A 14,514-nucleotide genomic window follows, 5' to 3' on the forward strand; every position below is an offset into this window, starting at 1 on the left:
TTTTTGTGTGGTTATTTTCATCTGTGTGATTTACTTGTAAATAATAGTATATTATGTCAAATGGTTTTAAATTATTTTAAACAGTTTTGCTGTGTTCTTTAAACTTAGTTTCTCTTCTTTCTTATGCTAGGACTTAACCTCCAGTGGACAAAGCACCAGCAGCTCATCAGCTCTTTCTACCCCACCTCCTGCTGGGCAGAGTCCGGCTCAACAAGGCTCAGGAGTGAGTGGAGTTCAGCAGGTCAATGGTGTGACAGTGGGGGCACTAGCTAGTGGAATGCAGCCTGTAACTTCCACCATTCCTGCCGTGTCTGCAGTGGGTGGAATAATTGGAGCTTTGCCAGGTAACCAACTGGCAATTAATGGCATTGTAGGAGCTTTAAATGGGGTTATGCAGACTCCTGTCACAATGTCCCAGAACCCTACCCCTCTCACTCACACAACTGTACCACCTAATGCAACACATCCAATGCCAGCTACACTGACTAACAGGTAAGAAACTTAAGTATGTTTTGGGTTTTTTAGTGTAACTAACAGAGTACCAGTGTTGTCTATGCCTTAGATTGGGGCTTTCAATGTGTTCCTTTGTAGATATGCCTTAATAAGTCTGCCAAAAATTTTAAGTATATTGCCAGGCGCGGTGGCTCAAGCCTGTAATCCCAGCACTTTGGGAGGCCGAGACGGGCGGATCACGAGACCCCGTCTCTACTAAAAATACAAAAAACTAGCCGGGCGAGGTGGTGGGCGCCTGTGGTCCCAGCTACTCGGGAGGCTGAGGCAGGAGAATGGCGTGAACCCGGGAGGCGGAGCTTGCAGTGAGCTGAGATCCGGCCACTGCACTCCAGACCGGGCGACAGAGCAAGACTCCGTCTCAAAAAAAAAAAAAAAAAAAAAAAATTTTAAGTATATTATACACAGAGTACATTTATTTTTGAAAGATTTAAATGAATTTCACTTTTAGTGACAGCATTAAATATGTTCTGTGCTGAAAATTAATCTGTGATGTCTATTTTTAAATACTAGTTTTTCTTATTTGTATATTGCATTCCTGTATCATAAATTCTGAAGAAAGGTAATATAGTGGAGATAACATGAATATTAGTTTCTTGAAATGTATGTAATATTTTTAATGTTTTAATCAAAGATTTTGGTATAGGATAAAGGTCATTTATTTATCTGAATTCCTAGGAAGTGAGACTCACTGGTTTCACTGTACTGGAACTGCATTTGAATGCTTGTTCAAAACTAGGGGACTAAAGCTATGTTGTTATTAAACATACTTTTGGGGGAATAAATACTTTTAAATGGATTTGCAGTGGGTACTAGAAAGCTGTTTCCTCTAGCTCTCTTCATTGGTGTTTAGTTTTACCATTGGGACCATTAGAAAAGGATAAGTCAAATCAGTAGTATGTTTGGATTCTTTGTTTCAAATATGTGTTTACTTAGTGTGAGTTAAATTATCCTTGAATATTTAAAGATAAATTATTACATATGCCTGTTAGAAACACATGTAAATTTCTATTCCATAAAATAAGTTAGGGCCTATTTGTTTTATAATAAAAACATTTCTTGACAATGTGAATTCTTGTTTAGCTGTACATACATATATATATATATACACACACACACATAATTTGTACATAATTGTTTTCAAAGTGTTTGGATTAAAAATTGTACTTAAGTTATTAAACATCAAATTGAAAAGTTGTCTTTTATTTTTAAACTTCTAAAAATGTGTTAGAGGTGTGTAGTAAAAAGTAAGAATTGTAATCATTTTTCAGTGCCTCAGGACTAGGATTACTTTCTGACCAGCAAAGACAATTACTTATTCATCAACAGCAGTTTCAGCAGTTGTTAAATTCTCAACAGCTCACACCAGTAAGTTCTTTCTTTTGATAATATTTTATTAGGAGCATGTGTTCTAAGCTGTAATATTCAGTGTGGGTATAGATTTCTCCTTTGTTAAATAACATTATTGAATGCATAATCCAAAAAGTTTTTTTTGCCATGTGGTATACAGGCTGTGATACCTGCAGTGATGTCACATTCACTCCTGAACTTAAAAGCGATAGGGCACATGACATGGTGCTGCCATAGGCTCTGGTAACACAGTGCCAAATGAGATGTGGTGTGTGTTTTCCCGGAGCTTCATTTTGATACAAGAGATGGATGGACACGATGAACGCTTTTTGGTTCTGATAAATGCTGAGAAGAACAAGGAAGTGGAATAAGGGGGGAAGAGCATAGGGAACCAAGGACCATTTTATATAGGATGGCCCTGCCTCTGCAAGGGGTGACTTTTGAGCACAGACCGACATGAGAGCTCAGGAAGTATGCCACAGAGAGAAAGCATGTTGGAGGTAAAGGGGCAGCTGCTCTCAAAGGCCTGGGCGTGCTTGTGTGTGGAAGAGGAGGCAGCAGCAGTGTGGTCAGGGTGGGAGAGGTAAGAGCCAAGCAGGGAGTCTCAGATGATTGCATACAACCTTTCTTGGCTGTTGCAAGAAATTTGGACTTTATCTTGAATATGATGAAAAGCCACTGGCGATTTTTAAAAACTCTATTACGGAGAATTTCAAGTGTACCAAAAGTAGAGCGGAGAGCACCCTGAAGACCTGTGTAGTCCTCATTCTCTCACCCAGCACTGATAATCTCAGTTTTGTTTATCTTATTTCATTCTCCATCTTTTTCAGGATTAAGAATTGGAGGGATGGCCGGGCGCGGTGGCTCAAGCCTGTAATCCCAGCACTTTGGGAGGCCAAGGCGGGTGGATCACGAGGTCAGGAGATCAAGACCATCCTGGCTAACATGGTGAAACCCCGTCTCTACTAAAAATACACAAAAAAACTAGCCGGGCGTGGTGGTGGGCGCCTGTAGTCCCAGCTACTCAGAGGCTGAGGCGGGAGAATGGCGTGAACCTGGGAGGTGGAGCTTGCAGGGAGCCGAGATCGCGCCACTGCACTCCAGCCTGGGCAACACAGCAAGACTCTGTCTCAAAAAAAAAAAAAGAATTGGAGGATTTTGAACAGAATAGTGAAATAATGATTTACATTTTGAAGGATTAGTTTTGCTGCTATATGAAGAATAGTCTGTGTGTATTATAGGGTGTGGGGAAGTGAAGACAGGCAAAAGTGGAAACAGGGAGGGAATGACCCAGGCAGGAGACATAGGTGTTAAAATAGTATGGGCTATGTATTGAAAACTGCGTGGAATTGTGGTATATATAGTTATATTTTTGAGATGGAGTTTTGCTTTGTCGCCCAGGCTGGAATGCAGTGGCACAATCTGGGCTCCCTGCAACCTCCATCTCCTGGGCTCAAGTGATTCTCCTGCCTCAGCCTCCCGCATAGCTGAGACTACAGGCATGTCCCATCATGCCTGGCTAATTTTGTTTTTTTTTTTTTTTTGTAGAGACAGGGTTTCACCATGTTGCCCAGGCTGGTCTTGAACTCATGACCTCAAGTGATCTGCCCTTAGCCTTCCAGAGTGCTGGAATTACAGGTGTGAGCCACTGTGCGTAGCCCAGATGTTTTGAAGATAGAACCAACAAGACTTGTTTGCTGGACATACAAGAGAAAGAAGAATTCTGAATGGTTGGATAGTGACTTTTACTGAGATGTGGAAGAACAGAACCCAACCAGTTTTGGAGAGAAAAATAGGTGTCATGGACACACTACGCTTAAAATCCCTTTAGATGTGCAAGTCAAATGGAGATAAGACAGTTGCATAGTAGGTGTCTGGAGTCCCAGGCAAAGATGCAGTTAGAGATAGAAATCTGGGGTTAGTGCTGCACAGGTGATGAGAGCCATGAGATTTGATGCAGACTCCTAGAGCATGAAGACTGAGTCCTGGACACCCTAGAAAAGAATAAGCCAGTAAAGAAAGGCTATTGAGAGACAGTGGCCAGTGAGCCTAGACAAGGACACTGGCATCTTAGGGGCCAGGTGAAGGAAATGTTTCCAGAAAGGGAGGAGTCAATTGTGTAAAATGCTTCTGTGGTAGGGTAAGAAAGAATTGACCAACCGTGCGTGGTGGTGCATGCCTGTGATACCAGTTAACTGGGAGGCTGAGGTGGGAGGATCACTGGAGCCCAGGAGGTTGAGGCTGCTGTGAGCTGTAATCATGCCACTGCACTCCAGCCTGGACGGCAGGGACTGTTTCTTAAAGGTTGTCTAGAGACTTTTTACAGTTAGGGTGTGATAAAAGTAAAAACCTCGTTAAATGGTTCAAAAAAAAATGGGAGGGAGAGGAAGTAAAGATAGCATATGGGCACCTTAAGACATGTCACTTTGGAAAGCAGAGGAAGGGGAAGGAGGAGGCGGATGTGGTAGTACCACGGGGCAGTTTCAACTCATTTTGAATATGACAGCATGTGTGTATGCTGATGGGACATTTCTGGCATAGGAGAGAAGAAAGGTGCTAGCAGAGGAGGAGATGAGAACAGTATTTCACTGCACCAGCAGGGCAGGCAGAACAACTGGAGGTGGGTTTTATGTGGAGGGTTGAAGCAATCCCACTTTCAATGCTTCTGATTTTCTTAGAAGTAAAGGGAGGGAGATGGGTAACTGTTAGATGAGAGGGGAGATGGGAAATAGAGAACTTGGAGAAGGGGAGAAAGTATGGACCGACACCCAAGTGGGGTTGTGGCTCAGGTGCAGGGCAGGGCAGGCCTGGCCCTGTGGACAGTCATGGGGCTTCCTCTAGACCCATTTCCCTAGCACTCTTCATGTAGTTGGGCTGCTTGGAGAATGATTTTCAGTCTGTTTTTAGAGTGGTGTTAAAGGCACACTGCATATGAGTGTATATAAATTCTTAAATGATGGCCGGGCACGGTGGCTCCTGCATGTAATCCCAGCACTATGGGAGACCGAGGCGGGCAGATCACAAGGTCAGGAGTTTGAGACCAGCCTGACCAACATGGTGAAATCCCGTCTCTACTAAAAATACAAAAATTAGCTGGGTATGGTGGCGTGTCCCTATAATCTCAGCTACTCAGGAGGCTGAGGCAGGAGAATTGCTTGAACCCGGGAGCTAGAGGTTGCAGTGAGCCGAGATCACACCACCACACTTCAGCCTGGACGACTAGAACGAGACTCCGTCTCAAAAAAAGAAAAAAAACCACTTAAATGCTGACACTAAGATTGGGATCTTGTTTTTCTTATCTATTGCCTCATCTTAATATAAGTACTAAAACTCCATTTGTTTGGGTGATCTTCCTATTAATCAAGATTTTACTCTAATAATAGCACGTGTAGATGTCTCATTTCCAGAACATGGTTAAGGAATTTTCAGCACAAATTATTGCTTGGAGACCATGAGGACTAAAGGACTGTACTTTTTCCTTCATCCGCCAATGTTGTGGGCTAAAGTTTGTTCATTTACAGGGATCAAACGATGTAGGTGAGAATTTGTTGGAAGCCTCCGCACAGCTTCCGCCCGACACTCTTGCTTGACCCTGCTTCCCCCAGATGACCTGCATGGTGCTAAATCCAGTGGTCAGTTCTCATTCTTCATCTTACGTGACCTGGCAACAGCATTTGACAGAGTTGATCACTTTTCCTCCTCCTTGAAACATTTCTTCCCCTCAGTTTCCAGGATACCACATCATCTTGGTGTCTTCCTACCTAACTGGTCATTCCTCTTTAGCATCCTTTCCTGGTCCTCCTCTTCAGCCTCTTGAGAGTGCCCAAGGTGGGATTCAGTGATCTCCTGTCGCTGTCCTTAAATAGCATCTCTGTGCTGATTTACATCTCCAGCCAGACCTCTCTGTGGAGCTTCAAGCTCCTGTAATCCAGCTGCTCATTCAGTAGCTCCACTGTTTTTTTTTTTTTTTTTTTTGAGATGGAGTCTCGCTCTGTTGCCCAGGCTGGAGTGCAGTGGTGCCATCTCGGCTCACTGCAAGCTCCGCCTCCTGGGTTCACGCCATTCTCCTGCCTCAGCCTCCTGAGTAGCTGGGACTACAGGCGCCCGGCTAATTTTTGTGTATTTTTAGTAGAGACGGGGTTTCACCATGTTAGCCAGGATGGTCTTGATCTCCTGACCTCGTGATCCACCTGCCTCGGCCTCCTAAAGTGCTGGGATTATAGGCGTGAGCCACCATGCGGGGCCTCCACTGGCATATCTTAAAAGACATTTCAAACATGACGTGTCCAAAACTGAACAGCTGATCTTCCTGCACTGCCCTGCCCCACCCATCGTTTTCCTCACCTCAGCTGATGGCAGCTCCATCCTCACTCTGACACCCCACATTGACTCCATCCTGAAATTAGACTCTTCCACTTCTCAAAACCTTCCCATTTTACTATGAATACAAGCCAAGCTGGCCATACCTTGCCACTGCAAGCTCTGCGTTCTTCTCACTTCCTCCTGGCTCCTTCCACCCTCCCCAGGTCCTTGCTGCTACTGGATCCTGCTGGACCTGCCCCTCTGGAGGCCCTTGGCACTGCCTGGAAATCCCCACCCACCCCCCATATCCACTCAGCTAATTCCCTCATCTCCAATCTTCATCCAGATGTTAACTTCGCAATGAAAACTACCCTGGCTAATCTGCTTAAAATTACAACCTGACCATTAAACCCTACTCCCTCCAGACTTTCTCATACACAATTCTGTTTCCCTTGACGCAGAGCAGTAATCACATTCTAACGTTTTCATTTATTTGCCTTTCCCTGCTCAATGTGTTTCAAGCACCAAAAGCAGTGCCTGGCACCTAGTAAGCGCTCAGGAAATCTATAAATATATGCTGCATGGAGTATATGCTTGCTGTAAAGAGTAGTCTGTAACTGCGTCAAGAAAGCACCCTAATGACAGGCAGGAATGGGAACTTTAAAGTTGTTTTAAGTTTGGAAAAGGTTTGACCACGCATGATGCATTCAAATGTCCACTTTGATTTCTCTAAGCTGCTGCATTCCCTCATTGATCATCACGGATGACCTAATAGAAGTCTCCTGTGTGTGTCCTGTTTTAAAAATAAGCTGTTCACTGAAGATATTGACATTTTATAGCAGATAGTTATTATCTAGTGCAGCATATTTTCCTAGATACTTGTTTTCTTTCTTAGCAAATATCTAATATTAAAGGAAAGAAAACATAAGGCAGATTCATCTGACTGCTGAATTCTGTGCTTGGGAACTCATTTTCTCTCACGTTTTTCCCTAAGGAACAACATCAAGCCTTTTTGTATCAGTTAATGCAACATCACCACCAGCAGCACCACCAGCCTGAACTTCAGCAGCTGCAGATCTCTGGACCAACACAAATACCCATCAACAACCTTCTTGCAGGTACACAGGCACCCCCACTTCACACCGCTACCGCCAACCCATTTCTCACAATCCATGGAGATAATGCAAGTCAGAAAGTAGCAGTAAGTATGTTTTCCTTACTACATCTAATGAAACAAGAACTGTATTGAATAATCAGAGATGATCGTTTTCCAGCCTAATTTTGTTCCCCTGATCATTTCTTCTTAAAACCCATTGCTTTTAGCAGATGGATATTATAGGCAAAGGATCTAAGCCAATTTATACATCCCCTAAGTGTATCAGTTTGAATTTGCACATTAGGTTTTAAGGCTGTTTTATAATTCAGCAATTTTCAAGATGACAGTATATTTTAGTTAGCAAGTCATATGGGACAATCAAATCAAAAGACAATGGTTGGTGCTTTCTGAGAAGCTTTGTTTAGTTATAGAACCAGTCTGTGTAACTTGAAAATATTTTTATTTCACTCTAAAGTGCTTTTTACTGATTAAGTATATTTATTACCAAGATTCATACATACATTTTAGGGCACACAATCCAATTACTCTACCAGATTACTTTAGAGAAAGTAAATCAGTCACATCTGTAATGGAATTCAAATTTTTAGTTATTTTCATGTAAGTGATGGCATCTTACCCTTTCAATGTGAAAGTTAAATTAAAAATGGATGCAGGAACAGTATTCTACACATACAGGAGAACCCATTTTAAGGCCGTTTCTTTCTATTAATTCTCCCCTTCAATTAGATCTACTTTACTGGAGTATAAGTGTTTCCCCTAAATTCCAGTTCAGGGCAGAACCCTGTTAGAGGAAGGCTATGGGGATGTAGAATGGAGACTGGACATCAGGAAAAGGAAGAAGGGAGAGACTGAGGTGGGAGACTTGGCAAATGAGTGTTCAAAGTTGCAGTGTTTGCTGTTTCCCATTACTTTGAAAATTTTTGTTGACTGTGCTTTTAGTCTTCAGAAACTTTAGTTTGTACTTAGTAATGAGAATTATTCAAAATAGAGGATTGTTTTTCATGAACTCTTCAATGCTTTCTGTTTGCCCTCTTGTCTCGCCAACTTCCTGTCATCACACACGGCATTTACCTCTCCAGTGTTCTGCTGACATGGGCAATTTTCAGTGATTCTGTATTGAGTTCTTTGGTAGCATTTTTTCCCCTTGTGTTTCACAGTTTTTTTCTTGCGTTAAGGAATGCACTAATTACAAACTTCTCCCAGGTTATACAATATGAAATGTATTTAATGGGAAATCACAGTAATTTAATGAGCTAATAGAGGAACACAGTGCTGGGAGGTGCTGTTTGCTCAGTACCCTGCTATGTGCCAGGGGTCCTTGCTAGATACCATGACATCTGTGATTTCAGTCTTTACAGTAATAAGAGGCTGTAACTCCATTTTTTATAGATTAGTAAAAGGAAATACAAAGAAAGCCCAAGGACAAATAGCAAATGTGGAATCACAGCCCATGACTTTCTTAGCCCATAAAAATTTTGTTCTCTACAGTACCATGTTACTTTTGTGGAAAAGTTGATTTTGGAAGATGAATTCTGCATTCATTCTTTAGAAGTTCTGTCCCTCAGATGGGCCCACCTCTTTGGTCTTTTTATACTGTTGAATTTAATGTTTTTGAAGTATTTACTAGTAAATTCATGTCTATATATTATGTTGCAAGTAGGCTTGCCAACTTAAAAGAAAAAAGGGAATAACTTTCTGTACCACATTTTATCTGTTTCAAATTGGGAGGATATTATCAAAAGTTGATTTAGCTAAGGCGTCTGCTCTTTTGTTTAACTGCAGAGACTTAGTGATAAAACCGGGCCTGTAACTCAAGAGAAAAGTTGACACCTGAGGAACATCTAGAAATTGCCTGTCCTGCTGCCCTAGCACTTCATCTGGCTGCCTTTGCAGTCCTTTTACTACAGCTATGAAGAAACGCAACAAGAAACTTAATGCACAACAAAGGATTAATTGCCGCAAGGACATTCTTGTAAGGCTTTGATTAGTTTTCTTGTTGCTTTGTTGCACTGAAATGGAATTCCCATGCCCCTACCCCTTACCCCAATTTTTTGAACATGGAAAGAAAATTTAATACGTTTTTAAAGTGACATAATTTACACGCAATATGTTTATCAACTCGAGAATATAGTTGGTACACAACTAGGTTTATAAATTGGAGATACGAATAGCAAAACTAAAATACTTGCTCCATTTACAAACTACTTGATTTTATTGTACAAGTTGAAATATGCTCTTTTGTTTGGGTTACAGTATGCTTGCTCTAAGTCAAATTCCAAGGAACTAATTTCTCCTGGAGTTCCATTGATTCAATATTACAAATATATAGCGCATCACCTGGGACTTGGCAATCTTTGTTAAAAAATATTTCCTTTCTAATGGGATTTAGCCAGTTTTGGTAATCAAGTTAGAATGGTAATGTCTGCATCTGCTAAAGGTAATTTTCTTTTGAGAATTGCTTTCTTTAGTGTTAAGAGCTACTCATATTTTAAAGAAACCTTGAGTTAACTGAGTTCTGAGGCTGCTGGGGGAACCAGATCAATTCAAAGCGAAATACTTCTTTCAGAAAGGGGCCACTCTGGAAAGTGCTGGTGGGGTTTGCCCTTGATCAAGTGCCTCCATTGTGCTGCAAGGGCTCTAGACAGCAGGATGGGACAGTCAGTCCTCCGAGCAGCAGGAATCATCCCTTCACACCTGCAGCCTTCCCATGCTTCCGCCTTTATTCAGAACTTTCTGTGCCACTGTAGATAGCTCAGGCAAAACTATTACCTGGGTATTTATCCACTAATGAGTCACAAGAAAAGGAGTGGATTTGGTAAGAATAGAGAGTTGTTTTATTTTAACCACTTCCCATTACTGACCATTAAAACAAAAGCTCACCACTAGAGTTCCTGAAAACAGGTGAAACCTGTATGACAGCCCTTCCACTTTGGGGAGCCACGCTTTTGATGTGACGGTACCGCAGAGTGATCCACCACGGGGGGATGTAATCACCAAACTGTTCTTCGGTGTGTGAATTATTAGTGGAAAAGACCCAGCTGTAATTAGACCTCCACTGTGTACTTAGCTGGAAGAACATGTTAATTCTGCAATATGTCTCTTGGTTAAACATTGCACAGTTCTTACCTCATTTCTGTAAATAAAGTTTTGTGAATCTGTTTTGTATTGTGAAAAATTCACAAGATAACATTGATATTTTGATTTGTAATATTTCTAATTGGTAGATTTAATTGAAAAGTAAAATTAATTTATTTTTATATGTTCAGGGGAATTTTAAAGTCAAGTATTTTGTAGATAATTTAAAAAATCAGTGTGGTTTATTTTACTTATTTAACCCACTGGTTGTTATTCTGTAACAGTTTGTATAAATGGTAAATTTTGAATGTGTTGTTATTTTACTTAGATGTAAAATTCCACATGTATTAAAGTGTACAAAGTTTTGTTAATAAAATTTAATAATGTTTATAACTCCGTGCCATTCTCATTTGGAGAGGATGGAGGGGGTAGGTACACCCACGTTGCTTCCTCAGGGAATCTTGGCCTGTGTTTTGTGTTTGGAGCACTGGTACATTGCCCCGGAGTTAATGGAAACTCTCATGAGCAAATGCTATACGATGTGCAAGGCATTCTGTAAAGTAATGTGCAGTACAAACCCACCTCGGGCTCAGAGATCTTCGATCATCCTCAGATGAGAGGGAGAGTGAAGAGGGAAATAGCCTTGGTGGAGATAAAAGGAAAACAAAGTCCAGATGAGATAATTAGAGCCCGTTGATAAAGCAGTACTCACACTTGGTAGAGATTCGATTCCTGTTACTTATACAGTTAGCTTTAACTAGAGGCATTCCATGAAAGAGAAGCCCAATCTATTTAGTGGTCTTCGTAAGCACCAGAATCATCTGTGGTGCTTTTCAAAAATATAAATGCTCAGACTTTATCCCAGACTTAATTGAATCCGAACATACTGATCTGTGTCAAGTGCTCCTGGTAATTAAGAGGCAAGTGAACAAGAAAAACTGGTCCTAGGCTGTAAACTTTATTAAGGAGTGAGTTTTGGGTTCTTGGTGATTTTTTTTTATGTACATGAAAAAATTATGATTCTCGAAATTCATCTGTCTCCCAAGGTGAAGGATTACCTTCCCTCTAGAATGACAGGTGACTCATCCATCAATTCCTGTGAGTTTAGTTTCTTCACATGCGTCCTTTGGCTTGGCTGCGTGTTTGTAAGCGTCTACTTCTGTAGCTCTCTGGCTTCCTGGAGGCTCCAGGACATTGACCTCGTCATCCTGCGTTGCTGCCCTGCAAGGCCCTGGCAGCTGCTGGTTCACATGTGTGCCTTGTGTTCTGGGAAGGGCTCTGAAGAGCTACTGCCCTGCTGGTGGCCGAGCCTTGAAGAAGGTCGACACTGACTGGTTGCCGTCTGCACTTCTGTGCTTTAGTCCTGTGGATGTGCAGTCCATGTTGTGGGTCAAGATCAAGCACTGGGCCAAGACGGAAAAGCCAAGTCGTTGTCTTAGGCTGTCTACCAACAGAAGGGAAAGATGATCCCATAATCCTCACAATAGGCAGGAGAGACCCTTGGAATTTGCAAGGGAGGCACTACCTTACAATGAAATGTAATTTTGCTTTCATAAGTGGATTATGTACCTAGGTTTTAAAAGAGATGGTCTCACTCTCTCGCCGGGCTGGAGTGCAGTGGCGAGATCGTATCTCACTGCAGCCTCAAACTCCTGGGCTCAAGCCATCCTCCTGCCTCAGCCTCCTGAGTAGCTGGCACTACAGTTAAGAGCCAGCGTGCCTGGCTGTCTGGGTCATGTCCTTCCAAGTAGAAATCTCAAACAAATAATGTTCATCTTAGTTTTACTTGTTGAAAATAAAACATCAATGATACCATCTTTTCAGATAAACTAGGCTTTTCAGAATGAAATGGGATGAACTTGTATAATTTGGAAGTCATTTTTTAAATAATTTGTTAAAATTCATGTCAATTGTTTTTCCATTCCCCAATTTGTTATTTGCAACAAACGAAATGTCCTTTTCGCACCACTTACTAATTTTTGCAATTCAGTAAAAATTTATGTAAAAATGGAAGTTTCGTTTGACTGTGACTTAGGTCACAGTTCAAGTTTGGCAAGTCTTTCTTAAGGGACAGATTCCCCATTGAGGTAAACGAACAGGGGCACACATGTCCCTTCTAGCTGTCTGACATATCTCAGCCTCGGATCCCTGGCTGCATCAAGGTCTGGAGGTCCACAGTCACATGTGGAGTAGACAAAGTGCCCATTTTCCAAGTGTGTGATCCACATCCACCTCAGGGCACTGGTGACACTTTCAGGTGTTAACATTAACCTATTTAAGTAACAAAAATTAGCATGGCCACTTTTTAAAAAATTTGAAACCAGAAAAAAAAAAGGCCTGTCACTTTTTTTTTTTTTTTTGAGACAGTCTCACCGTCATACCAGCTAGAGTGCAATGGCACAATCTCAGCTGTGACCTCCACTTTCCGGGTTTAAGCAATTCGCCTGCCTCAGCCTCCCAAGTGACTGGGATTACAGGCACCCACCACGCCTGGGTAATTTTTGTATTTTTAGTAGAGATGGGGTTTCACCATGTTGGCCAGGCTGGTCTTGAACTCGTGACCTCAGGTGATCCACCCGCCTTGGCCTCCCAAAGTGGTGGGATTACAGGTGTGACCTACTGTGCCTGGCCTTTCACTTTTCATAAAATATGATACATCTGTAATTATAATATTTTCTTTTCCTACATGGTTGAGTGTTCAAAGTTATGGCCTGCTTTTGTCACTTAAATAAAAAGTGACAGAAAAGATCTTAGAATCAAATTTTGTGTTTATTAACCATTTTCTGGGCCAGATGGGCAGTTTCCCACTGGCATGGTTGTCACAGCAGGAGCTCTGTAAATGTTGTTCCCTTGTCTTTTAGGGGAAGGGGGTCTCAGGGGACTGGAGTGGCGGCAGCATAAAGGGCAGGGTTGGGAAGGACCAGCGCTAGTCACAAGGGATCAAGTGGGCACAGGAAATGAGGCTGGAAGAGGGCTGTGGGTTTGCAAGAAAGATGATTGGTGCTGTGCTGGAGCGTGGTTTCTGTAGTTCTGTGGCCACAGAAGATTGTAAATGCACATTAAGCCAGCAAGCAGCGTGTGGATAGGGCAGTGAGGCGCCCTCTCTACAAAACAAAGTTAGCGAGGCATGGGATATACACCTGTAGTCCGAGCTCTTCAGGAGGCCTAGGTGGGAGGATCATGTAAGTCCAGGAGGTCACGGTGGCAGTGATGATACCACCACACTCCAGCCAGGGTGACAGAGACCTCATCTGTTAAAGGGGGGGCGGGGAGGGGGTGTGCAGCTAGCAACTGCTCAGGCATGATTACTCACACCTGTTATCCCAGCACTTTGGGAGGCCGAGGTGGGTGGATCACCTGAGGCTGGGAGTTCGAGGCCAATATCAAGACACCCCGTCTCGACTAAAAATACAAAATCAGGCATGGTGGCACATGCCTGTACTCCCAGCTACTTGGGAGGCTGAGGCAGGAGAATCACTTGAACCCGGGAAGTGGAGGCTGTGGTGAGCTGAGATTGTGCCATTAGCTCTCCAGCCTGGGCAACAACAGCAAAACCTCATCTCGAATAAAAAAAGGTAGGGGGATTGGCTAGCAGCAAGGTGCAGAGTGGGTAAATTCAGGGGAAAGGCAGATGGGAGAAGGGGGAGAAGGTGGATACTAGGAGACAAGTGCGTTATTTCTAGATCTGGGTCCAAATATTCTAGATGAGCTCACTGCCTCTTCTCTGGTCTGCTTTTTGTCGGAAGCTCCCAAATTCCATGAGGTTGAATTTTCAGGTTTTGTTCACAACTCTTGGTACATCTGGTTTACTTCAGGTACAACCAGAGCTAGGCCTTTGGTTGGCGAGAACGCCAGTGCCCCACCCTCCAGGTAAGCCATCAGTGTGGCCACCACCCTTGTCTACTTTCAGATGGGAGAGACATGTCCTTCGAGTGTGGGCAGTTGGCAGAGGGTGTTCCCAAGGGTGCTGGCCCAGGCGTCATGTCAAGCCCTTCACCTGCCTTACTGCACACCTCCACTTCACACAACCCTGTGAGGGCTGTTTTGTTTCCCCCATTTTGCAAATTAGGAAGTTGAGGCTTAGGAGGGTAGAGAGTCACATAGCTGCCAAAATGTGAATTGGTGCAATTAAGAACAAGAATGATCTGAGGCAGGTAAAG

At 42.7% G+C, this 14,514-nt stretch overlaps 1 protein-coding gene across 4 annotated transcripts in view; it reads left to right on the plus strand.

Moving 5' to 3' along the window:
* Positions 1-10,747, plus strand: part of LOC117082658 (protein AF-10) — a 221,636-nt gene extending 210,889 nt beyond the window's left edge. For 3 of the 4 annotated variants that reach the window (XM_033209554.1, XM_033209555.1, XM_033209557.1), the window contains 4 exons: positions 131-492; positions 1,782-1,878; positions 7,157-7,363; positions 9,062-10,747. In XM_033209554.1, the coding sequence (XP_033065445.1) occupies positions 131-492; positions 1,782-1,878; positions 7,157-7,363; positions 9,062-9,106 (711 nt within the window). In that variant the 3' untranslated portion in view covers positions 9,107-10,747. The remainder of the gene's footprint in view (positions 1-130; positions 493-1,781; positions 1,879-7,156; positions 7,364-9,061) is intronic. The other variant, XM_033209556.1, reaches the window with a different exon arrangement.
* Positions 10,748-14,514: the final 3,767 nt, after the last annotated feature.

This window comes from Trachypithecus francoisi, unplaced genomic scaffold (genome assembly GCF_009764315.1).
Source record: "Trachypithecus francoisi isolate TF-2019V2 unplaced genomic scaffold, Tfra_2.0 Lachesis_group9, whole genome shotgun sequence".
NCBI lineage: Eukaryota > Metazoa > Chordata > Mammalia > Primates > Cercopithecidae > Trachypithecus > Trachypithecus francoisi.